This window comes from Danio rerio, chromosome 6 (genome assembly GCF_049306965.1).
Source record: "Danio rerio strain Tuebingen ecotype United States chromosome 6, GRCz12tu, whole genome shotgun sequence".
Taxonomy (NCBI): domain Eukaryota; kingdom Metazoa; phylum Chordata; class Actinopteri; order Cypriniformes; family Danionidae; genus Danio; species Danio rerio.
The window spans coordinates 30860440-30886158 of record NC_133181.1 but is presented as its reverse complement, the minus strand read 5'-3'; the positions used below and the strand labels follow the sequence as shown (position 1 = coordinate 30886158).

The window sequence follows — 25719 nt, the reverse complement described above, 5'->3', positions numbered from 1 at the left end:
CTGTTTATGATTTAGTTTTTAAGTTTAAATACACTTACTAAAATTTTCTTTAGACAGTTTCTTAAGATTTATGCATATAAATTAGACTATTGCAATATTTGCTGTAGAGAGAACCAATAGGCTGCACTTAAAATACATTTACTACAGTAGCTTCATTTTATATCACAAGTAAAAACATCTGTTGCACATCTGATGAACTGTGCAACCTTACTTTGAAAAGATCCTAATACAGTCCGAAGCATATAAGTACACCCCTCACAGATCTGTCTTTTGAATTCATATTTTTAATAGGAAGCTATACAATACTATACTTGTGCATATACATTAGATTAGTCAGTACTTAAACCAAATCTGAAGCTTATCTAACAAATTAACTCACATTACCAAAAACTAGTACACCCAAATGTATATGCTATAGAAAAATATTACTACAAATTAATTTAAAAAAAGGAAAAATCAAGAGAAGCAAAACATTTTAAAAATTTGGTTGAAATGTTGTAGGTTGTATTTTTATTTTTTGCAATATTTTCCTTGACTTTAATTGTATTATCTTTCAATTTCCAAATATGTTTGGTGACTAAAACATTATTTTAATAAATATATCTGTTTAATAAATCTGTTTTGTTTAAATGCACCAAAATACAATCGCCTATATTCACTGAGAAATGGAAGTAAATATTCATTTTCAAAATGATGTGTACTCAATTATGCTGAGCATTGTATAGCTACAGTAGAAACATAACTCTTAATCAAGTACACAATTTTTTTTTTAAGTCAGATTTCTTGATAATAGTTTTGATGTAATGTTCTTTACATAACATACATACTGCGCACGATGTGACCTGGTGGGCATCTCTTCTTCTTATCGTTTTCAGCCTCATCTCTCACTTTGGCTATCTATACAGTTGTGAAACGTCCAATTACAAAAAACAATACAAACAGCAGTTAACCATTATAACGTTTGGCTATCATTGACCGTTGCCTGTGAATGGCTTTATTTGCCTCCAGTACAACTATTATGAGCACAGAAGAACTCTCTGACGCACAAGAAAAGAAAAAGTTTTTTTTTTTTTTTTTGCATCCTCTGTTCAGGAGTATGAACGTAATGAGGTGTCAATATCAGATGGTGATAATCATCTCTCTGCTTTGACGCTGTGCAGCCACTCTGTCTATCAGTCAAAGAACGCTTCATCTGATTTTAATAGTATCTGCAAGATAAATATCACATGCAAAACGGCAAATGGGAGAGGATGTGGACCGTTTGAGCATATCAGACTCTTAACTGCCACGTTTCATCTCCTCTCATCTAATAGAGTTCTTCATCTGGGAAGGCAGGTTTGAAGAAGAAAAAGAGCGAATTTGCTTTCAAACTTCATAATCGGACTCAATGAGAACGCATCACTGCTGCCGAATGTGAAAGGAAAAGCACAGGAAAGGGAAGAAAGAATGAACTGTCGGCCTCATTCCACCAGTAAACTCAGATCTGAAGTTAATGATGTGCAGCCACTTTATACTCTAATAGATGCCATAACAAATGAATCAGGCTTTTGTCGAGACCGTGTTTCGCCATGTAAAACAGGGTAAGAACTGGGTGACACCGAACTAAGTAGCTCTTTATTTATTATTCATTTCAGTCTGTCTTCTTTTAGTTCTCAGCCATCACAAACATTCTTAACAACATTACTGATAATTGACTGGATATAATAATAATAATAATAATAATAATAATAATAATAACTTATTATTATTATTATTATTATTATTATTATTATTAGTATTATTGTTATTGTTATTATTATTATTATTATTATTATTATTATTATTATTAAGGAAATATTACAGGTAAAATAGCTGTTTTGTTTCAACTGAATTTGGATTTATTATTTCTATATTATTATCAATTATTTATCGATTCTTTAGATATTTTTATACATCTATGTTAAAATTTGAACAGGAAATGCAATACAAAGCTGACACATTGTTGCCATTGAAGAACCTTTTGGTTAAGCAAAAAGTTCTTGAAAGAAGCATTTTTACATAGGGTGAACAACAATTTCACAATCTATTTTTTTAAGTGTAAAGACAGTTTAATTTAAAAGGTTCCATGAAAATGAAAGGCTCTTCATAGAACCATCAATGTCAGATTTGTATAAGTCATACAAAAATACATACATAAATTAGTTAAATAAAATAAATTACATTTAAAATAAGTAAGTAAGTAAGTAAGTAAGTAAGTAAAAGTAAGTAAGTGTTTTGGTGACCTGTAAATGACCAGGTGGTAGGATACATGAATGGTTAACTGTGCACTCTAAAAAAGCTGGGTTGTTGTAATACAACTTCAGGTCAATATTGACAAACCAATAATAACCTTTGAGTTAAAACTGTAATATAATTTTATTTGAAAGCATGGATCCAACTTTGGGTTTGTCCATATCTAAGCCAAAATTGAGTAATGACAACCCAGCATTTTTTTTTTTTAGAGAATTACTAGCATCCTGTGTCATGGTGGATTACGACATCCTAACAGAAGACTAGTGTGCTTATATTTGTTGTGCACCAAGTAGTGTGCTGACCTTATACCATTATGTGTGTGATGTTGACCAATAAGAAACCAGAATCTCTTCTAAACACAGACACAGCTATCAAACATGATGTTATAAAAGACAATGATATAGCAAATGAGCCATTTAATGCTTAACAGTATTTGTACACGTGGTTTTTCCAGACTTGACATGCAATACAGGTTTTCATGAATTACCTTTTTTGAGACAATTTTTGACCACCAAATGTCTGAAAATGGCATCCAAAGAGAACAACATAAAAAATATGAGCAGTAAAACATGTCTAAGCCCAGAAGTGTTCAGTGAGCTGGTTTCACTCTTCCTGCAGCAGTTGTCACTATGTAGTCTGAATTGGCTTTCACACCAAACAAGGGAAGCACTGCACTATGAAACCAGTTCATAACAATGGTTTATTCTATGCAAGAATAGTTTGTTCATGCGGTAACCAAAGCAAAAGAGCAGCAGAGGACACTATAGACTAACTTGGTGTGCTGTGTTGCCAAAGTAAAAAAAACACACAAAAAAACTTGTTGCTTTCTGTAGATATTCAGCTTTGTAGTTATTTATGTATTAACTGCACATTTACTGGTAAAGCAAACTCTGCTAGGGCAAAATATAGTTGAACATTGGCTTTTTTTCCAATCAGTAAAATTTAAGTTACTAAGATAAAATTAAAGAGCCCCTATTATAGGTTTTTGAAAATGATCTTCCATGCAGTGATTAACAAAGCACTAAGTGAATGGAAACATCAAGTTAAGGTTTAAATCTAAAAGTGCACAAACTATTGATTCTTTAACAAAATACTCAACTCAGAGTCAAATAAATAAGTTGTGTTGGGTTCAAATGTTTTGGCTAAATGCATCAAAATCAATACATTACATCACTAAGTATATAGTGGCAGATCCGGTAAAACGTGAACACGCCTTTCCTTTCAGAAACTAGCAGAGCGTGGGGTGATCATAGGACTGATCATGACTTGAAGATGATGATTACTGACAGATAGAGATTTGGCTGTGGAGAATAAAGGGTTAAAGTCCATTTCCACAAAAATACTATAGTATAGCCAACCTGGTGCTGTGTTTGTTCCTGTCATTTTTATGATGATTGATACAATAACTTACAATGCAATGCGGGAATCATCGGCTGTTAGCTATTAAAGAAAGGAGCAGCAGAGACTATGCTGTAGGGTTACAGTTCATATGGACCCGTTTCTTCTCCCTCCGGATCATAACATGTAAGTGTATTTAAAATTCCTGCCTTGTTTTCTTGTTTTCTTGTTTTCGACTTGTAACCATGTATCTATCTTATCTAAGGGGCTGTTCACATATTGTGTCCAAAACTGTGTTGAAAGCGCGATGCATGCTTCTTCTTTCGCTGATTTAAATGCGTTTAAGACCAATCACAACAGAGTGGGTCATTGGACCAATCACAGCAGATTCGCCTCACGCAAAGGAGGGGTTTGAGTACAAATGAATCGCTGAATGAATCATATGGGAGCTGTTGGGAAAATTAGGTAAATATAAATGTATATCATAAAGCAATAAAAGTGTTTTTTTAAACCTTGCATGCATATCAGCCTGTTGTTGGAGCCCCCTAAAACCAAAATATGACCTTTTTTTATAATGCATAATAGGGGCTCTTTAAAAAGTCATTTAAAATGAAATTATATTATTTACCGAATTGATAAATAAATAAATAAGTGCACCCAGAATTTATGTTTAAATTTAATTAGTGCATGCCTACCACTTACTAAAGTTTGTTTGTGTAAATGAATGTCTGAAACGCATAAAAAAGTTTGTTTGTATTTAAAAATGCCATTAGAATTAGAAAGAATGGAAGTGAGCTGGACTGAAAGAAGTTCAATTGTAGCCCTGCGTATGAATTTCATGTATGGCAAAAGGAAATGCTGTTATATTTACTTAACAATAAGTATGTTCATCAAACAATATATTTCTGCTGGTAAAAAAAAGGCCTTGTGTTTCAACAGTATTTTGCAACAGCTCTAGTAATTAAGCAAAAAGCCTTGCGCGTCTTCCTGTCAGCAGCGACTGGCACGAGCAAAGAGCTCACAGAGAATTCATAAAGAGAGTAAAGAGACAAACGACTTCTCAGTAGAGCGAAGGAAAGGAGGTGATGGATTAACCCATGGCATGGGAATCTCCAGCTCAGTGAAGTATCTAACATTAGCATTTTATGGAGAACGCTTCCCCTCAGAGCGTCTCTCCCAGGGAGCTGGAGACGGCTATGGCTGGCATGGAAAGCTCGGGTTGTTCTTCAAAGTCAGCTGGCAGCAGGACTCAGTGCTCATTCTTTGACTCGCTCTGTGTGCGCAATGAGAATTTGGCCCGAGAACAACAACTTGAAGCCAGGAATCCAAAGAAGCAACAAACAGTCTAGGAGAAAAACAAGGAACCCTGCGCTGAGCCCCCCGCACAGGCCCTGTCAGACACACTGGCCCCAGGCGAACACTTGCTGTAATTCCCTTCTTCCTGCTGCCTCGACACACACAACCATATACTGCAGCTGATCCAGCTCCGCTCACTCGGCCGCCATCACATCCATCTACAAGAGCTGGAATCAACTGCTGGAGAGACTTTTTATTATTATTTATTTAAATTTTTTCACAAATATTTACTCGTCTGCAAATTACTAAAAAGAAAAGTGAACATGTTTGGAGTTTTCACACTGAAATATTTAGAGTAAAAAAATATTTACTTTAAATAGTAAGCATTAATACAAATATAAGTATAGCGGTAAACTTCTCTTTTTGAGATATTTATTCTTTTAACAAGGATTTATTTATTGATCAAAAATGACAGTGAAAAAATACTAAACGTATATTTTAATGGTGCCAGAACTCATTGATACAATATTATAAAAAAATAATATAAACTGTTCTCTAATATCTAAAAAAAAGTTTTGAGACTTGGATGAGTGCAAACTTTCTCCAGAAACACTTTTACACACTGTAAAAAATCTAACTTAAAAAAAGTTGAAATTGATTGATTGTTTGTTTGTTTGTTTGTTTGTTTTTGGTTTGGCAAAAATCTGTAAAAACATCGGTACAACTTCATTTAACATGTGTACTCAACCTAAATCAAAATTTACTTCTTTAAGTTAAAAAATACTAGTTTTGTGAGCAAAAAAAAGCCCCCCCAAAAAGCTTCTGCCAACTTGTTTCTTTAAGTTGAGTTGATCTCAGACCTCCACGCTTAAAAGAACTAAGATTGCAGTATTTCTAACCATAACAACAACAATATGCACAGGATGTGCGCAAAGTAACTGGGAATAATAAAGGATCTGTTCAGTTTGCTAGGATCATCAAACATTATCAAAGGATCAGAAATGAGTTTGGCAAGTTTAAAACTTTTTTAAAACAATGCATGTTTATAATTAATTACAGCAGTTTTATCGTCGTTACTTTATCACCACAGCGGCACGTCAGTACAGTTATAAAAGAAAAAGTGTTTGTGTATCTGTGTGTGTGCGTGATCTTTGTAAGGACACTGTGTGTAACTCTACAACAAATCCATCAACTAATCATTGGGAAAGATTTTACTGCAGTATTCCTCACAAATGTTACGTAAGATCTGCTTCCTTTATGTCTGTCTTTTATCTGACGCAGCCAAGGCGGAGATTGAGGCACGCTCTGACAGGCACGTGGGAACGGTGGGCAGGGAAAACTAGCATTAAAGGCACAGGCCACAAAAACAGCTACAAGATGCTAAGAGCTAAGAATGACAAACTTTTGAAAGGTATAATAAATAACCTTATGGGTGTTTTGAGCTGAAACTTTTCGAAAACATTCTGGAAACACAAAAGACTTATCTTAAATCTGGAAAAAGGGGTAAACTAGGTGCCCTTTAAATTCTGCATGAACTTGAAGTTGCTGAGAGCATAAATTATTTATTCACCTAAGAATAGAAATGTGAGCTACCAAAATAAACATTTGATTTCAAGTTTTAATTCTGTTTTTAAAATAAGAACATAAATAAATAGTAAGCATAACTAAAAATAAGGGAGATGATTATCATTATTGTTATCTCATCCACTCAAATGCTGTATGCATACTGAAAGCTTATTCAGCTTTGTTTATTGTATATCAAGATTTTCATTATATGACACCTTTAAATAAATGCTGCAATTTTAATCTCATTGATAACTAGGGAACCTTTATCTTCATGAGAGTGTTATTGTAAAATGCATTATGGTTTTCTTAAAAAAAAAACTGATATAAAATATCACACTGTACATTAAACAGACAGACTAAATAAGACAGAAACATGTCTCTGCATCTGTAGCGGTGCTAAAAATAACCCAATATAATGGCATGTTTTCAAAGGGAGTTCAAAGATAAACATCAGCATACATATGTCTGCACATAATGCTGTTGTTTTTATATGCAAACACATGCTCTGACGGTATGGATGACAGTTATGGAAAGAGAGCAATAGGAACGGTTGGCTTTCAAGTGCAGTCAGGTTGTTGAGTGAATAGGTGTCTGGGGACCGTCTCATCTCTCCAAACGGGTGAGTGTGTCATGAGGATCTCATCTAGCATGCTTCATTTAACCCTGACAATTGGTATTAAAAGCCAGGGGTTTTACTCAATCAGTTGATAAATGAATGAAGCGTGGTAAATGCTGAACAAATAACCTGTCCTCACTAATCAGTTTAAAAAGGGTCACTCCGAATCATTAAAACAAACTGCTGTTTTAGAACATTTGATTTAGTTTCAGGCTAATTTTATATCAGGCTTTGAAGTGTGCAGGCTTTGAGACGTCTACACCAGCCAATCAGAACATTCAGACGTATTCACATACGAGCTGTTTAAAATAAAAGCCTTAGGATACTTTTCCAGACACATTTAGCTGCTAATTGCTGGTTAGATAATGTTTCTATGTTCCTTCTTAATGCCAACTGTGGAAAAAATTATCGATAACATGCTTATGATAAACCGTTGTTTGTTTACCTTCAAGCTCTGCTTGACGCGTGTGCACGTAAAGTGCAGGAGTGCTCTGAGGAGCACCAGCACACACACACACATTATGTACATCTTGACATGTGAAAGTGTTCCTCCATATGTTTACATCGAAGTTCACAATACTCATCCATCCACAGAATTTGTAATGTAGTCAAATGTTTAAACATTTAGCTGCGGTTCGCACATCTGCCTTTTTGTATGTCTTTGGGATAAGCTACATGAATGCTAAAGCTTTAAATAAAAGTGAAACCATCAAGCTGGATCCCTATTACTTTAACAAATACAAGTGCAGCCATTTTAAGCTCATTTCTGGTTAATAATGTCAGAATTTAACGGTATTTTGGAATGGATTTATGAATGGTCATTTCCGGAAAAAACTCCTGAATATCCTTGCCTGTGTGAACAGTGCTTTTTTCAAGTTACCCATAAAGTTGTAATTTTCCAGATATTTACCAGTATCACTGTGTGAAAGGGGTTAAAGGGATAGAGACAAGGGATGTATCATCATACGTAGTTAATACAACATTTCAGTGTCTATTTCAGTGTCATCCCAGTGGTGGAATTTCTAACTTTGATACGATTCATGATACCTTAAAAAATACAGAATACTGAATACAATTTTTGATACCAAAGAAAACATCGTCAGTACAATAATTAGAGGTACAGTGTTTATGTGTGTCTTAATTTCTTGTTAATTTCTTCTGTATTTGCTGATATTAAAATGTTAAAACCTGAAGCATGGTCCAGTTTTTACTGATCTATTTGTTTTTCAAACAAAAAAAATTATGTAAATATGTGTAGTTAAAATAAATTTGTAGTTGCAAGTAAAAAAAATAATAATAATAAAACATTTTTTTTCATCCTTTTGATCCATGTAGCTTTCAAATAAATTATAAGTGTGTGGCATTCTAATAATTATATTCACAATTCTTATTCCATTCAAAACATTATATTCACAATTCTTAACTCTATCAAAATTCTTAAATGTTTTAAAAGAGAAAACTAGCCAATCTATTAAGAAGTTTTTTTATGTGTTACTTTTATTTAAAAAGTGTGTAAAGCCATTGTTTTGAAGCGACAAATTCCTTAAAACAAGTAAGGCAACAGAACATGCTTACTCACTTTTTGTGTTATAAAGTTATAAAGTTATAAAAAATGTATAAAAGTGCAGTAAATTCTTCAGTTAGGTCTAACTTATTGTTATTTTTTATAATTATTATTATAATCATTATCATTATTATTTTTATTGTTATTTTTATTGATTGCAAGTTGTGCAAAATGCAGCTATACAAGGCTTTTAACTAACACTAGTACACTAGTACTCAGAAATAAAGGTACAAAATCTGTCACTGGGGTCGTACCTTTTCAAAATGTACACTTTTGTACCATATAGGTGGACATTAGTACTTTTACTGTACACTTTTGTACATTTAAGGTTCACTTTTGTACTTTTAAGGTACTGAAATGAGGTACTGTGATGTGCTTTCTATGCATTAATATGTACCTTTAAGGAACAAAAATGTACCTTTTGAAAAGGTGCCGCCCCAGTGACAGATTCTGTATCTTTATTTTTTGAGAGTGTAGGAGGTTGCACATTACTCCTGTGCTTAAGGCTCTTCAGTGGATTCCTATTAGTTTTACAGTAAATTTTAAGATTCTGGTAATGGATACTTTTCACAAGACTGTTATGATGTGTTCTTTAGCAGTCATCTTAATCTTAAATCCTTAAAAATCAACATTTATATGCATATAAGAATGTTTTATATCATAATGCAGTGTCTATGGGGCTAAGTAAGTTTAACATTATTCTCTCCTCTGGCTGCTGTCATCAGTCTCACATAGATTTTTCCTTTTTCTGAAAGTCTTTACAACACCATCATGAAATTTTTATTTTATTATTTCAGCAAACATGATTGTAAACAAATTACTTGTTGTACTCTCCCATTCACTGTGCACAAGTTTACCCAGCTATGACAACTTTTGCTACTGAGAAACCCAAAAATGTGAAAAGGGTCTATTACATATGGAGCTCTGCATGGTCAGGATTTTTAACTTGTTTTAATATGTTTTCTTTTACCTGTTTTATTTTTATTGTGAAGCACTTTGTGACTTAATGTCTGTGAAAGATGATAAATAAATAAACATTCACTTACTAAACCTTTACTTATGTAACATGCAAAGACCATGCAAACTTCACACAGAAATGCCAACTGCCCAGCCGAGGCTTGAACCAGCGACCTTTTCACTACGCCACCGCGCTGCCACCTTAACTTATTATTATTATTATTATTATTATTATAAATACAAAACAAAAATAAAATAAAAAATGTGGCAAATTGTGCAGTGCTAATAAGTAGAGCACACCAAACCCAATCATCAAAGGTCTGAACAGTGAGAACCATTTTTACAAATAAATATATCAAGGACCCCCCCCCCCTAACTAAAATAGTTAAACTATTTTAAATGATCAGCATTTTGCCAGTGCCATGTACATGGAGCTTTGAAGCCCAACAAAAAACAGAAATACAGAAATATGTAGCTGCAAGCTGAGAGCCTTGATACAGGAATAATATGACAGAGACCCTGAAGCTCATCTCTCTGAATTCCAAGCAGCGGTCAAGTCATGCCCTGCAAAACAAACACCGCTGGGCATGTGTCAGCTCTCAAACTCACGCACACATGAACACGTACAACTGATCCCTCACTTCTGCTTGACAAGAGCATGTTTCCGACAGTATCGAAGCACACAAGGGGGGAACTACTACTAGATCGCTTAATAGGGTCTTACTGGAAAGTCAACGTTAATTCAAGTGAGAAGTAGCGTTTTGGAAATGTTTCGAAATGCTCTTAACGAATGTATTTTGGAAAACAGAATATAGGCCTCATGGTGGTCAACACATTTTTAGAGTCTGACACATTTTACAGCCGTCTGCTATTTACAATCCTGTTCCTACTCGTTCTTAATATTGTTTCTTGTCACTTATGCACTCTGTAAAAAAAAAGAGCTCTTCAGATTGAAAATGGATTATTTCAACTCTTGATAGCAGTATTGAAATGTGACAATGGACCAGAAAACCTGTCATAAGGGTTAATGTTTTGTAATTGAGATTTATACAACATCTGAAAGCTGAATGAATAAGCTTTCCACTGATATATAGTTTATTAGGACAGGACAATAAACTATACAAAATTCAGAATTGTAATACTTTCTACCATTTACTATGGCCTGGTTGAGTTCTATTAGAAGTGTTGTTTTTATATCCTTTATCTACATATAAATAACATGTTAAAATGTTTTATAGACTGTAGCTTATTGACTTTATTCTTCAATGCGGAAGTGTGCTCGTTTTTTTGCGATTGTTTTAGAACTTCCGATTAAGCTGCCTATGAGAGAAATGACTAAGGATAATAAACGACAGAAAACGGTCAAACTACTTGATTATACATGATCATACAGACAAAGTAGAATCATATAATAAGAAAATATCAGTTTGCAACATCAAGCTGCAAAAAAAGCTGTTTCTAAAAAAGAATGATAGTCAATGAGACCTAAAGTCTCGAGCTAAAATGATTCAAATGGCTGCACCCGCTCATATGCAGCAAATAAGGTGAATAGTACCACACCAGAGGTGCCCAAACTGGTGGGCCGGTGTCCTGCAAAGTTTAGTTCCATCACCAATCAGACACACCTGGGCTAGCTAATCAAGTTCTTACAAGGCTTTCTAGAAACATCCGTGAAGGTGTTTTGAGGCAAGTTGGAGCTAAAATCTGCAAAACATCGACTTGACATGACGAGATTGGGCACCCTTGATCTACACTGTTATAATGCACTGTTATAATCCATACAATTTTGTTATTTTGTCCCAACACAAATTGATAAAGTTAGCTTAATTGTTTTTACAAATTTAAGTGGATTGAATATAAAACAATTAAGTTATCTGCCAAAAAACTCAAGAATCCCTTTTTCATTCAGTTAATTTCATATAAGTAGTTAGAAAAATCTTTTTCGAGTGTATTTGTAAACGTTTAACTGTAAGTTTCTGTTTAATGACAACGCTAACTTCACATCTCAAGAGTATTGGCCTTCCAACTGCACAGGACTTGAGAGAGGAGAGAATAGCTGATGGAATGATTCGGAGAAGTGGTTTGTAAGGAGATGTACAGTGGGGAGATAATTTGTGCGAGTGGCGCTTTGAGCACACACACACACACAGAGACACACACACTCTTAGTGCAGCACTGGCTCCCCTCCTGAGGCAATCATTACAGGGATTTGTTCTGCTTGCACTTATAGTTTTAGCAGATCAATCGGAGAAGCATGCGCTAAAACCCATTATTAGTTCTGAGGGCAACGTCTTAGTTTCGGGTGGAGAGGGGGGTGGATTGTCCGCACTGCTGCTTGTTTGAAACGTGGCTCCTTCAGAAGCATCCATGACTGTGAACAACATTCCCCGGAGATGAATGAGAAAATCAATTAGGAGGTGAGAAGCGTTTAGTGCTATCAGTACATGCGAAAACAAATTCATTTAGTGTAATGGAGGCGCCTGCCCTCGGAGATCTCGCTGCGACTCCACTATAACTGGCATATGTTTCATAACATCATAACACACTGATATGAAACACACAATGAGAAGTGACAATCACATCTGAGAGAGTGAGTCTTCATGCAAATCTAAAATTAACTTATAGGCTCTATTTCGTGATCAAGTGTGAAGTATGACAATGAGTTTTAGTGTTCAGTACAATCATTAACTGCCAGTTCTTCAGGGAGACGCTTATAAATGGAAGTCATTTTTGAAAGTATTTGATTTTTATGTAAGTTTGTATTCAATGTTTTGAAGTCTAAAATACAGCATCTTGACCTAAAGTATATTTTTGGGGGTTGTTTTGTGTAAAAAAAATAGCTTACTAGCCTTTTCGGTAAAATGATGTGGCATGGATGTTGCCATGACAGTATAGGGCCTAGAATTACTGTAAAATTATTTAAACAGCTTTGCAGCTCAAAGAATGCTCAAGTATTAATGCTTTTAATAAAATTAGAACATTTGAAATCTCTGAAATCTTTAAAACGTCCAATTCTCTTGCGTTTCTTACAGGAGCTATAATTTTAAATCAAATCAAATCACTTTTATTGTCACATCATTAGCAGCACGTGTGTTATGATGAGTGAAAAGCTTAGGTGCTGGCTCCAGACAGTACAAAATACAATGACAAAATATAGACAGTGCAACAACAGACAGTGCAAATACAACGACAATGTGAAATTGACAGCGATATGTACAATGAATAGGTGTCCACGTAGTTGTAGGCAGTATTGTTTCAAGTATGGATTGGTTAAAGTGCAGTGCATGCTGCATATTGATGGTGTGCAGTGAGGGTATGGAAGAGTTTTAACTTACATAACTTTAACTTTAGCTAATAGTTAGTGTGATGAAAATTGTGATAAAAAGTGATATTTGAGTGAAATTTGTAATGACAACCAAAACTCTTTGAATCAAGAATATAGAACATTCAATAAAACGTAGATTGTGCATAATGTAACTATATTTCTGAGCTCTTGATTGCTTGATTGATGGATTGATGAATGAAAAGCATTACAAAACCTAATAATTAGTGAATCATGGTAGCAGTTAAATACTATAATATAAATACTGAAGTGACATAATGATATTTCTAATGACAATTTAGCCTACCCAATTCACCTGTACCGCATGTCTTTAGACTGTGGGGGAAACTGGAGCACCCGGAGGTAACCCACGCGAAGGCAGGGAGAACATGCACACTCCACACAGAAACGCCAACTGAGCTGAGGTTCAAACCAGCGACCCAGCGACCTTCTTGCTGTGAGGCGACAGCACTACCTACTGCGCCACTGCCTCGCCCAATATGAAACATTCACATATATTATTTGAGATGCAGTACGCATGGAACGTTTGCATAGAGAGACACTGCAGCGGTGCTAAAGATTGTGGTTTTTGTATTTGTACCTAAATTGTTAGTGGTGTCAAAAGCATTTCCCATCCTTATTTACATCCTTGTTGTTGTCCTTGCTACAGCATACTATTAACGGTGATCCTAGAAGCTATGCATGTAACTGCCAATTAAAAAAAAAAAAAACAGGAGACTCACAATCCACAGGAGTTGTTAGCTGAATCCTGCACTGAACTGGGAGAGATTCTTAAAGCTGTCCTTTGCCAAAGGCTAACTATATATGTGTGTGTGTGTGTATATATATATATATATATATATATATATATATATATATATATATATATATATATATATATATATATATATATATATATATATTTCTATGGAATGTAATTTAAATTAATTTGTAAGTACTTTTCTCTTTGTATTGTGTCCTTTGGAAGCCCAAATACAGAAACAGAAGAAGTTATGTGGAAATAGCAGCAATTGGACAGCATTTTAGCTTTCTTATCTATAACATTAAAGCACATCTGGCCATGCACCCTTACTGCGCAGGATGTGTGCGTGTGGTGAATGCGCGTATCCATTTATGATCTCATTTACCCAGATGTATTTTTTTGTAGTCCCAGATTTGTTTGCTGTAGGTTTTGCTAAGCTAACTCTGTAAAATGCAATGCCACCCTTCCATTGAACTGAGCATATTACATTCAGAGATGTTGTTTATGTCCACTATGCTACATTACACATCAGCAACAGTTTAAAATATGATTTCGTAGTGGACCACTCCTTTAAAAGTGCATAAATAAGTTCACAGCAGCAATGCTAATTGCTCACTTTCAGAATTGCAATAGAGATTTGGGATGAGATGCATACGAAACAGAAAAGATGACCAATACATTTTTGTTTTAATAATTAACAAACAGCAGAATTTTTAGAAAAGTTATGTTAAAAAACGTCACAGTGCTTTAAAACATTGGGGTTGTGTATTACTTTCTAATAATTAGTCGGCCTGGAGTAAATTAATTCTTCCACGTTTAGCCAGTTTTGACATTGTATTGCTGATTTTAAACTTATGTCCACTTCACAGCTGTCCTAATATCCATTCATTTTCATGCATGCGCACCTTTTTAATGTCTGCCATGAAAACACAGCTTTCTTTGAAAGAAGTGAAAGGGCATTCGGGTGGCGATCTGCAAGTATGTGATTGTTACGTAACTCAATGTTCTGTTCATGTTCTGCGGTTTTCTGATCTCCTGGGTTAATTGAGCCAAAGTGAGTTTGTTTTATGAAGGGAAAGGCACTGAGAAAGGCCTTACATCACACAGATGACATTGTGTCCTGCCGCTGGCCTCTCTGACACTCAGGTCAGCTTATGTAAGTTTTCCTCCCGCTCTCTTTCTCTTTACGTCAGGAGTGCGCTGAGGCAGCTATTTAAGTGTGCTAAATGTAAAGCAGCCCAAAGTTATGTAAAAGAATAAAACAAACTGGTAAGCATAGCTCAAACCACTTTTAAACCTCGGAAAGAGAGAGAGAAAAAAAACACATGGATAAAGCAATATGAAAAATATTCTCTAAAAAAACTTGCATCTGGTGTCTGTTCTACATCATAACGACTGGTAGCCCCACCCACTGAGAATCTCATTGGTTCAAAATTACCTACGTGTTAAATGTCAGATATGTTCTGATTGACTGTTGCTGTGAACGTCATGTTGCTATATTGATGTAACAAACTGACACAGACAGTTGTGAGAGATGTAAAGGAGTGGATTAAGAAGATTTGAAATTATGGGAAAAGCAAAACAAAGAAATAATATTTCAAATTTACCTTGTAATTTTTTTTCAGATGTAAAAATGAATCACCAGCTGATCACAGACCTGAATGAGAGAGAGAGAGAGAGAGAAAGAGGGATGTATGAGAACCTTGTCTTGGCATAGCAATTATAATTACATGCATTTATTTTGTTTACATTAATATAGACACATGTATACAGCTACGAAACAAAATAAATAAATAAGGTACCACTGTAACAATTCTGTTTTTCTGGATTTACTAAGTATGGGTTTGAGTTAAATGCTACTATTTATCTTGTTTCAAAAAGGTACTGAGAAAAAAAAAATATATATATATATATATATATAATTATTAATATTTAGAGCATTATTAAATGACAACTGGTAAGAATCAAATAATATTTTAATTTGTTGAGTATAAATGTTGTTGTTGTTCAACCAAATACAAATATAAAAATATGATTCTTCTGAAGTTGACACTTTTGTTATGTGTGTGTATTTTTTTTAATTGCTAACATGACATGACAATAATAACATTATTTCTTTAAAGCCTCTAAATGACAACATTTTTAAATAGGAAGTTAAAAAAATAGGAAAATAGATTTTACTTCAAACACTTAGGGCTCTATCCAGTGGCATAGCGGATGTATGATCAGGAGGGCCCCCACATTTTGCGCTATGCCACTAGCCCTATCATACACCCAGGACAATAAGTAGCAATACATGATTTGTTACTATTTTCAGACCAGCGCAATCATAATTATTATGTTTTACGACACGTTGTTTAAATAGCAAATCCATTTGCGCCACTTTGTGGACTCATGAGTGTTCTGGTCTAAAAAGGAGGTGTGTTAAGGCACATTGTTGGCATGTTGATATTTTGAGAATCTTAAATAGACTGTGCCATTGACCAACTGAAAGCTTGTCTGAAGTCCAGCGCAAAGTGCGTTAGTTTTGCGTCTATGCAAGTCCATGCTTATATTGCTTTTTCCATTTCATTCATGACAATTTGCATCTGAATAATGCTATTACTAGTATTATTTATTATATGCATATTCATATTTGTTTTAATAAACAAAAGTTTACATTTGTCAACCTGTCAGGTTTTGGACCATATGGGGCATAAGAATAGGACGTGTGTTTGGATACAACTCAGTTTTTTGACCACACTTAGTTATTATTGTTCATTTTTTCGTTTTCTGGAAATTAGAACTGAATTTTGAAATAAATATTTGCACTTAACAAATTAAATTCAATATGTAGGCTAATGGATGTCTTCAGTGGAGTGTTTCCTTATCCCTGAAAGTAAAAGAGTAAAGTAGAGTAAAAGTAAAGAGGCCGAATGGAGAAGGCTCTTTCATTATTCTCATGCTGCAGATTGTTTGTTTAACTGTTTTCTCGCTAATGAAGAGTTCAGTTTTTCCAATTACAAAATCTGCATGTAAATAGCAAATGCGTCATATTGTGACGCATCTGACTCTTAAAGGGAATGAGACTCTGATTAGTTTAATGCATGTTATGCACAAAACACACCCATAACACATTTGGAAAATAAGCACAACCCTGTTAGACCATGCACCAGGGTGCTGATCGTATTTTTACATCCTTAAAATAGCAAAAGTGGATTTGTACACGCCCTTAATGCTTTTGCACCTGGGCTTCAGACTTTGCGCCTAGATTGTTAAAATAGAGCCCATAAAGTGCAAGTCAAAACACTTTATTTGTTTTCAATCAGTCAAACTTAAAATGAAAATGTCATCAATTAGAGCAGAAAAAGTCAGCATGTCAAAACAACAAAAATATGTCATGTTTTCAGAAATGATTATATTTATTTTTTAATAAACAATACCAATGTTTTAACTTCAGAAAGGTAATACATCAATTCTAGAATAACCCTGACCTTCACATCTCAACAAATATAAATATCGATCAAACAATGTTCTAAATGACAATTGTTATTTGAAAGTTGCAAAAATTTTATCTTTACAGAACAAAAACTCACACCTATTAAATCCAGAACATCCAGCCAAAGTGGAAATGTTTAGGTGCTCTATTTTTCTTCCATAGCAGTTTACACTCTTAAAAGGCTAGGTTATTAAAACCAAAAACTGGGTAAAATATGGACAAACACATTTGTTGGTTTATACAGTACATTAATGCAAACAATTTCCAAATTTGGAAAAATTCATTTTTAAGTCTACCATTATAACACATATTCCTGTACATCTGTGCACCAAACTTTCTAGGACACTGAACTCTAGAATAACAGCCCATGCGTACAGTAAAAACAACATAAACAGAAAAGTTAATAACAAGACAAGGCAAGACAAACAAAAGTTCCCAAATGCTAATGACGAGGTTCCACTAGTCTGTTTGAGGACTGTTTGAATGTGCAGGTAGGAGGTGGGGGGTCTGTTTCCTCTCCAAGGGCCTACAGACGCGCTCCCTTCCCACATACAGTCTCTTTTGTTCTCTGATAAATTGACACTGCCAGTTCCCCACGTTGGCAAGACATGAGGAAGAGACCGCCGGGGAAAAACAAGTAGAAGCAGCGGCGCTACATGTGATTGGTATCATTTCTGACTGACTCTCTTCATGTTTTTATCTGCACCGTCTCCACAGGCATTAATTTCAAAGCTCTGATTGGGGGTGCTAAGAGGGAAAAAAAAAGTCATTGTGTTCAGTCAGCCATTAATATCATTGAATATGTTGTATCCTGCCAGATAAGTTGTCTAAATGCTCATCAGCCGTACAATTCCTAACTTTTATTTTATATATTTCTGGTTGCAAAATAAATGTTTTATGGTCAAGCAGGAACAGACAGTGCAAAGCACAAAAAGAAACTAACACATAATAATTGTAATTTTTTTTTTGCCTAAACATTATTGTAATATCAGTATTTTTATTGTAGTGTTAGGCAAAGTTTGAGTAAGTCTGAAGATTTTTTTTTTTTTTTTTTTTTTGCTGTTAAGATTATTTCCAATATTTTATACATGTTTCGTTTTGATTCATCATTTGTTCTTTCATTTACTGAATTAATCAATGATGGCATTTATTTTATTTACTTTTTTATTCAGCTCATAGCATTCATTTCATTCCAATTCAATTCAATTCAATAAACTTTACTCTTTAGACATAGGCTCACACACAACAACAAAACATAAATAAACAAACTTACACAATTATTTAAAAAAAACAAAAGCAGTGAAAATAAATGTCTTCCTGTACTTAGACTTTTTTTGCTTAAGGAACTTTATACCCTCAACCTGATGAAAGTAACCTAAAGGAATCATGTAAAGGATGGGAAGAGTCTTCCACAACAGTGGAGGTTTTTCTTTTTGTTGCTGCTATAAATAAATAAGAGGTGTTTGTCTCTCACTAATTATTAAAATAATAATAATAATAATAAATAAAATAGGGATGCACCGAATATTCGGCAACCGAAATTATTCGGCCGAAAATAGTCAAAAAAGCCCTTTCGGTGTTCGGCCGAATAAGTAAAAAGGCCGAATAAATTTTGCCGAACAATGACGTTTTTAATGCCGCGATCAAAAAGTAACCCGCGTAGAGTGAGAGGCGCGCGCTTTATGCAGCAAACATGTCAGCAGTGTGGAAGCGCTTTAAAGTGTAAGAGAAAGAGGCAAAAACGGCCGTTTGCAGACACTGTTCTGCTGAATTTTCCAGAGGAACGTTCTCTCTCTTCTCGCCCCCTTTAAGCAGATAACAAGAGAGATAAGCTCATCTGTGGCAGACGTCATACATTTACTTGCAGCACTAAAGTGTCTTTTAAACAAAGAGGCTGAAACAGACCACGGAGTGAAAACAGCTAAAAGTGCGCTCTTAGAAGCTGTCAGCGCACTATTTAGTCAGGCGGACTCAGAACACCTTTACTTCCTTCGCCATATAAAATATCATTACTTGGATATGGGGAAAAAGCTGCGCACACGAGAAATGATCCAGGCCCAGTTGGACTTGGGAAAGCCGCTAGGTATTGGAGACGGACGGTCAGGTGATGCACAGCGCAGGAGATGAAAACAGCGCAGAGAGTAAACGGGCTCGTACTACAGATGAGCCGCGACTGTTTAGTGCTGCATCTCATGTCATCGATGAGAAGAGGAACCGACTTTCATGCGAGACAGCAGAGAAGCTACTTTTTATAAAGAAGAACCAGCCACTTTTCCTGAAGAAGTAGGCTAAGTAGGCTTATGTCTAGGACAGTTATTCATTTGTTGTCATCCACATTTTTTGCACTATTCAATGCACATTTGTTGTTGTAGACATAGTTACATTCTTTCAGCAGTCAGTTATAGGCATAACATAGGCTATTCAAGAAGTGGGGCTTCAAAGATGGCCAAATAAAAAAAAAAAATTATTTTACTAATTTATTTATTTTAAGTTATATTGTGCTTTGTTTGTATATTATCTGCTGGAATGTTAAAAAATGTTCAGTGTTAAATAAATATTTTTGAAATTGTATTTTTGTTATTTGATTTATTTCTCTGAAAAGCAACACAAAATAGTAAAAAGCAAATTTTTACTATTTAATTATTGTAATGGTGAAAAAACTGGCAAACTAAATGGAAAAAAATGCAAAACACCACATTCGGTATTCGGCCTTCGGCCTTCGGCCAAGAATTTCATTATTATTCGGCTTCGGCTTCGGCCAAGAATTTCATTTCGGTGCATCCCTAAAATAAAAAAAAAACTTTTTTCAAAATCAATGAAATCAGTCAATCGTTTTTTTTTACATTTACACATTAATTTATTTACTTTTTCCTTTCACTTACTTTTTCATTTAGTAATAATATAAATAGGAATTTATTAAAAATAATCAAGAAATGTTGCATAATAAAAATAATTGTTTTGAGGCGTCACAGTGGCGCAGTGGGTAGCACGAATGCCTCACAGCAAAAAGGTCGCTTGTTCGAGCCTCGGCTGGGTCAGTTGGCATTTCTGTGTGGAGTTTGCATGTTTACTCTTGTTCGCGTGGGTTTCCTTTGGGTGCTCCAGTTTCTTCCACAAGTCCAAAGATATGTGAATTGGGTAAGTTAAATCGTCCGTAGTGTATGTGTGTGTGTGAATGAGTGTGTATGGATATTTCCCAGAGATGGGTTCCCACTGGAAGGGCATCCACTGTGTAAAACATTTGCTGGATAAGTTGGCCGTTCATTCTGCTGTGGCGACCCTGGATTAATAAAGGGACTAAGCCAAAACTAAAATTAATAAATGAATTAATTAATCATATTTGTTTTATTTCAATTAATAAGCATGTATTTTATTATTTTTTGTTTGAATTTGTATTGTAGTTCACAACAATGATCCTGATCCTAAATAATAGTATTAATTTCCTTTTTGGCTCCAGTGCCACAGTTTGCAATTAAAGTGAGGAAAACAAAATCAGTCCGTGACACTTTTGCCTCAAAACCCCATTTTTCAAGCAGCGCAGGAGAAAAAGCTTCATGTGATTTTCAGAATCTCCAGCCAACAAGCAGTGAAATACGGCTCAAAGAAATCTAGTTGAAAGCTGGCAAAGTTTCTGTGCCGTTGGAATGACTACACTAATAAATGAAATAGACTCATAAATTCTTCATGGCCAGTGGCCATAAGTGAATCCATAACTGAGGAAAAATCTGTTGCGTTCACCTCTGTGTGACGAACCTCGCTTATGTAATCAGTAAAATAATTCTTCCTCGTCTCCGAACATTATGAAAGCCCGCCGTTGCAAAATATGTGACTCATTATATTGAGGAAAACAAGCTATTATTTACTCATATGACTTTCTCTCTTACATGAACACAAAAGGTGAATATTTGATGAAATATGTCCGCTGTGTTCTTTTCAGTATTATGAAAGTGAATGGCAGCAAAAACTGTCAGTCGAAAAAAACAAAAAATAAATTGGATAAAAGTAAAAAATATGCCAAATTGTCAACTAGAACTATTTAGATATCAGGGTTATCTCATTAACTGACATTTTGGGAAATTAAAATATACAGCTAGAATATAAACTGTAAAACGTGATGAGTTGCTTTACTTAAAAAAGTGAGTAAACCTGTTGTAATTTGGCAATTTTGTAAGCTGACTTAACTTTTATAATTTTTCACAATAGTTTTAAGGCAACATGTTTACTTTCTCTCTCTCTCTTTCTCTCTCTTTCTCTCTCTCTCTCTCTCTCTCTCTCTCTCTCTCTCTATATATATATATATATATAGATAGATAGTACTTTTTTAAAGTAATAATGCCTTTTATTTTCCCAGTAAAGTCAACTAATTTAGCTTTTACAGTGTCTGTTTATACATATTATACTAAATATATTTCTCATATATAAAACATCTATAAATAGAAATATAAAACACCTCCACATCTATACATATTTATATGATATAAATATACATCCTTTCATGGCATTCAGACCTGCAACATAATCCAAAAAAGTTGGGACAGGAGCAATTTATTAATATTAATAAAGTTAATAATAATAATAATAAAGGCTATTAATAAAATAAGCTGGTTAAATGATGCAATTTAAAACAGGTAATGGCAATTATGATCTGGTGCAAAAGCAGCATCCAATAAAGGTCTATACCTTTAGGAGCAAAGATGGGCCAAAAACTTTAAGTTTGCCATCAAATACATGAGAAAATTATCGAAACGTTTAAAACAATGCTCCTCAAAAAAAAAAAAAAAAAAAAAAAAGAGAGAGAGAATAATATTTAGATATTTCACCTAAAATACATATAACATAAATAAAAGTGTCAAGGATGCAAGCCTAAGCAGAACAACCATGATCTCCGATCTCTCAGGCGGTACTGCTTCAAGAATCCTCATTCATCTATAACGCCCTATTCACACGGGGCTTCAGCGTCAACGCTTCCCATTCACTTTGAATGGGTGACGTCAGGCGTTGCCGAACTGCATTGTGGATCCGTCGGCGCCGCTTCAGAAGCGTTCCTCGCTGCAGAAGTTGGGACCAGCTCAACTTTTCAAGTGCCGACGGAAGCGTCAGCCAATCAGATCGCTGTATGCAAATACACCAGCTCAGACAGTGGCCTATTGCTGACTGAATTTCATTGGCTGACGCTTCTATGACGATCGTTTCAGCTCCAACTTCAGACACGCCCTCTGTCAAGCGTTGACGCTGAAGCCCCGTGTGAATAGGGCGTAAGCGATATTACAACATGGGCTCAGGACTACTTTGGCAAACCTTTGTCAAGTACCACAATATATAGTTACATCCACAAATGCCAGTGAAAACTGTACTGTGCCAAAAGGAAACCCTATGTTAAAAGTGTCTAGAAATGCTGTCAGCTTCTCTGGGCTCTAAGGCATCTGGAATGGATCATCATACATTGTAAACGTGTACTGTGGTCAGATGAATCAGTATTTCAGGTATTTTTTGGGGAAGAAATGGACGCCGTGTGCTCTGAACCAAAGAAGAAAAAGATCGTCCAGACTGTTACAGGCAAAAAGTCCAAAAGCCAAGGTCTGTCATGGTATGGGGTTATGTCAATGCCTTTGGCAAAGGTAACTTGCACTTCTGTGATGGAATCATTGATGCTGAAAAGTACATAGAGATTTTGGAGCACAATATGCTGCCTTCTTTTCCAGCAATGCCCATGCATATTTCAGTAAGACAATACAAAACCACATTCTGCACACATTACAAAGTCCTGGTTGCAGAGGAAGAGAATATAGGTACTTTATTGGCCTGTCTGCAGTCCCGACCTGGGTGCAGTAGAGAATCTGTAGCACTTTTTTAAATGCAAAATGGAACATTGAAAACCTCGTACTATTGCCCAATTAAGACTTGTTTGCAGGAAGAATGAAACAATATTACACCTGAAACGCTTCATCACTTGGTGTCTTCAGTCCCTAAAGTCTTTTAAGTGTTGTAAGAAGAAATGGTAACATTACAAAGTGGTAAATGCTTTACTGTTATAACTTTTTTTGAAATGTGTTGAAAGAACCAAAATTGGATTTTGTGTTTATTCAAAAATAAAATAAATAAAATCAAAAGGAACACATTTAATTATTATTATTATTGTCTGCAATGAAATATTAGTCAAAGTAAAAAAAAAAAAAAAAGAAATCCCTTCTTTCTTTATTTATTTGCGTTTTCCATACCGTCTCATATTTTTTTTCTGATTTGGTCTTGTATAAATGTGAATGAATAGATTAATTAATTGACATTTAAATTTTCAATAAAAATGAATGTTTGATAACTTTCTATTTTTGCATTGTTTCAGTGTGTCTCTAAGCATACAAGGTCACTTTTAGCATCCCTGCTCTTCACTAAGGTTGATCTGGGTTTAGCACAGACACACACAGCTGAGGATCAGAGAGTCCATTTAACATGTAGACCTTCACAGGGTCTTAAGTGCTGACCGAGGCCAGGCTGATGCACACAGAGGAGCAAACACTCTGCCCAATGAAAAATACATTCAGCTGAATTCACCTTCGCATTTTAACTCACTTTTGCACAGAACAGAAATAGCCAAGGCCTAAAATTAGCCCTTACCATGTGCCAACTACAAAAAAAATAAACATTGGAGGAGTGAAAGTGTTTGACAAAGTATTAATTGTGTATTTGTTTGATGGCTGAAAATGTTTTTGTTTCATAAATTTTTTGAATATGACGTTTTAAACACATTTCTTAAACTGCAATTACTGAATTTCAATTTGTGTGTATTCTCATGTGTTAATGTTGTCCATTGTAAAAAATATCCATTAAATAACAGTTTCTATATTTTGTGATTTGCAGGTATTTTTATTTATTTATAGTTATGAAATTCTTTATGGGAGCTTGATCTCTGGTCTGTCAACTTTTAAATTTAAAAATTCAACTCTGTAGTTTAACAAAGTGAAATTTATTGACATTTTAGAAACAATAACACTCACTCACCATCCTTTGCCTTAGTACCTTGCCTTAGTCCCTTAGTCGCCACAGTGGAATGAACCACCAAACAATAAAATACAATATGCAAATAAACAACGATATGAAAGAAACAATATGATATATACACTACCTGAGAAAACTCCTGTCGCTTATCCAGTTTTTAGGAACAACAAATAATAACTTGACTACTAGTTGATCATTTGGTATAAGAAGTGGCTTATATGAAAAGTAAAAGCCTCTAGATTACGCTTCTTTTACCAAAATAAAATACGATCATGCCTTGATTTTGAATTATTTTATGAGGACAGTAAGGTCTGACTTTGCTTAGACAAAAGTCTTTTCACTTAACAGAAATGATGTACAGTATATAATTTAAAGTCATGGTGCAATGGGAAAATAATTAATAATGTGTATGACTCCCATGAGCTTGAACAACTGCATCCACACATCTCTGCAATGATTCAGATATCTTAATAATAAAGTCATTTGGATTACCAGAGTTTATCAAGATTCTTTGGATTCATCTTTAATGCCAACCCCCTCATCTTACCCCAGACATGCTCAATAATGTTTATGTCTGGTGACTGGGCAGGACAATCGTGAAGCACCTTGTCCTTCTTTGCTTTCAGGAACTTCAATATGGAGGCTGAAGTATGAGAAGGAGTGCTATCCTGCTGAAGAATTTGCCCTCTCCTGTGGTTTGTAATATGATAGGCAGCACATATTTCTTAATACCTCAGGCTTTTGATGCTGCCATACACACTGCAGACCTCTCACATGCTCCCATGCTGAATGTAACTTCAAACCATGATTTTTCCTTCACCAAACTTGACTGATTTTTGTGAGAATCTTGGTCCATGTGGGAACCAATAGGTCTTCTGCAGTATTTGTGATGACTGGGATGCAGCTCAACAGATGATTCATCAGAAAAATATACCTTGTTGTGCCACTTTTCCCAAATGATCAACTAGAAGTCACGTTATTATTTGCTGCTCTTACAACCGAGATCGACAAGACTTTTGTCAGGCAGTGTATTCTATAAGTCTGTAAAGCATACGGGCACCAATCCAGACAATATATCACTTGAAACAATTAAACATGTAAATACAAGTACATTTTTCAATATTTCCAACAACAAAAGTTGTTGAAGTAAAGATCAAGGTCCCATTGAAAAGTATAAGTTATTGGGGGGAAAAATATGGAAAACTATATGGATGTTTTCTATTGTAGAAAAAAAAACACTTGAAATTTAACATGAAACTATACTTTCCAACCCCCTCGCTCCCCCAAAGCATCCAAGTTCAGTTGAACAGGTAAATATATTGTTATATATCGGCTAAGCAAAGAAAAACATATACTGTATTCCACATACAAGAATACACATATCAATCAATTAACCTGTAGTGTGAGAGGTATTTGCTTGTGCCATTGTAAGGTTTTGTTCCAAACACTGCATAATCAGATCCCAAATTTTATAATACTCTTTATTTTTTAAAGCGTTGAGTGACTCAGTTTGAAGTAATTGTTGCTCCAAATTAAGTATCTTTTTGAGGAACTA

The 25719-nt window shown here is 34.8% G+C and overlaps 2 protein-coding genes across 23 annotated transcripts in view; both read right to left on the bottom strand.

Moving 5' to 3' along the window:
* LOC141386287 (uncharacterized) overlaps window positions 1-25719 on the bottom strand; it is an 816166-nt gene that overhangs the window by 92092 nt on the left and 698355 nt on the right. The window lies entirely within an intron of this gene.
* lpp (LIM domain containing preferred translocation partner in lipoma) overlaps window positions 1-25719 on the bottom strand; it is a 497264-nt gene that overhangs the window by 308457 nt on the left and 163088 nt on the right. For 18 of the 22 annotated variants that reach the window (XR_012407423.1, XM_073953329.1, XM_073953331.1 and 15 more), the window contains 1 exon segment: window positions 15301-15350. The exons of 2 other annotated variants lie outside the window; for them this stretch is intronic. Coding sequence is in view for 1 of the 20 variants with exons in the window: in XM_068221780.2 (XP_068077881.2) it covers window positions 828-853 (26 nt within the window). In the remaining 19 variants the exon portion in view is untranslated. 22 annotated transcript variants of the gene reach the window in all.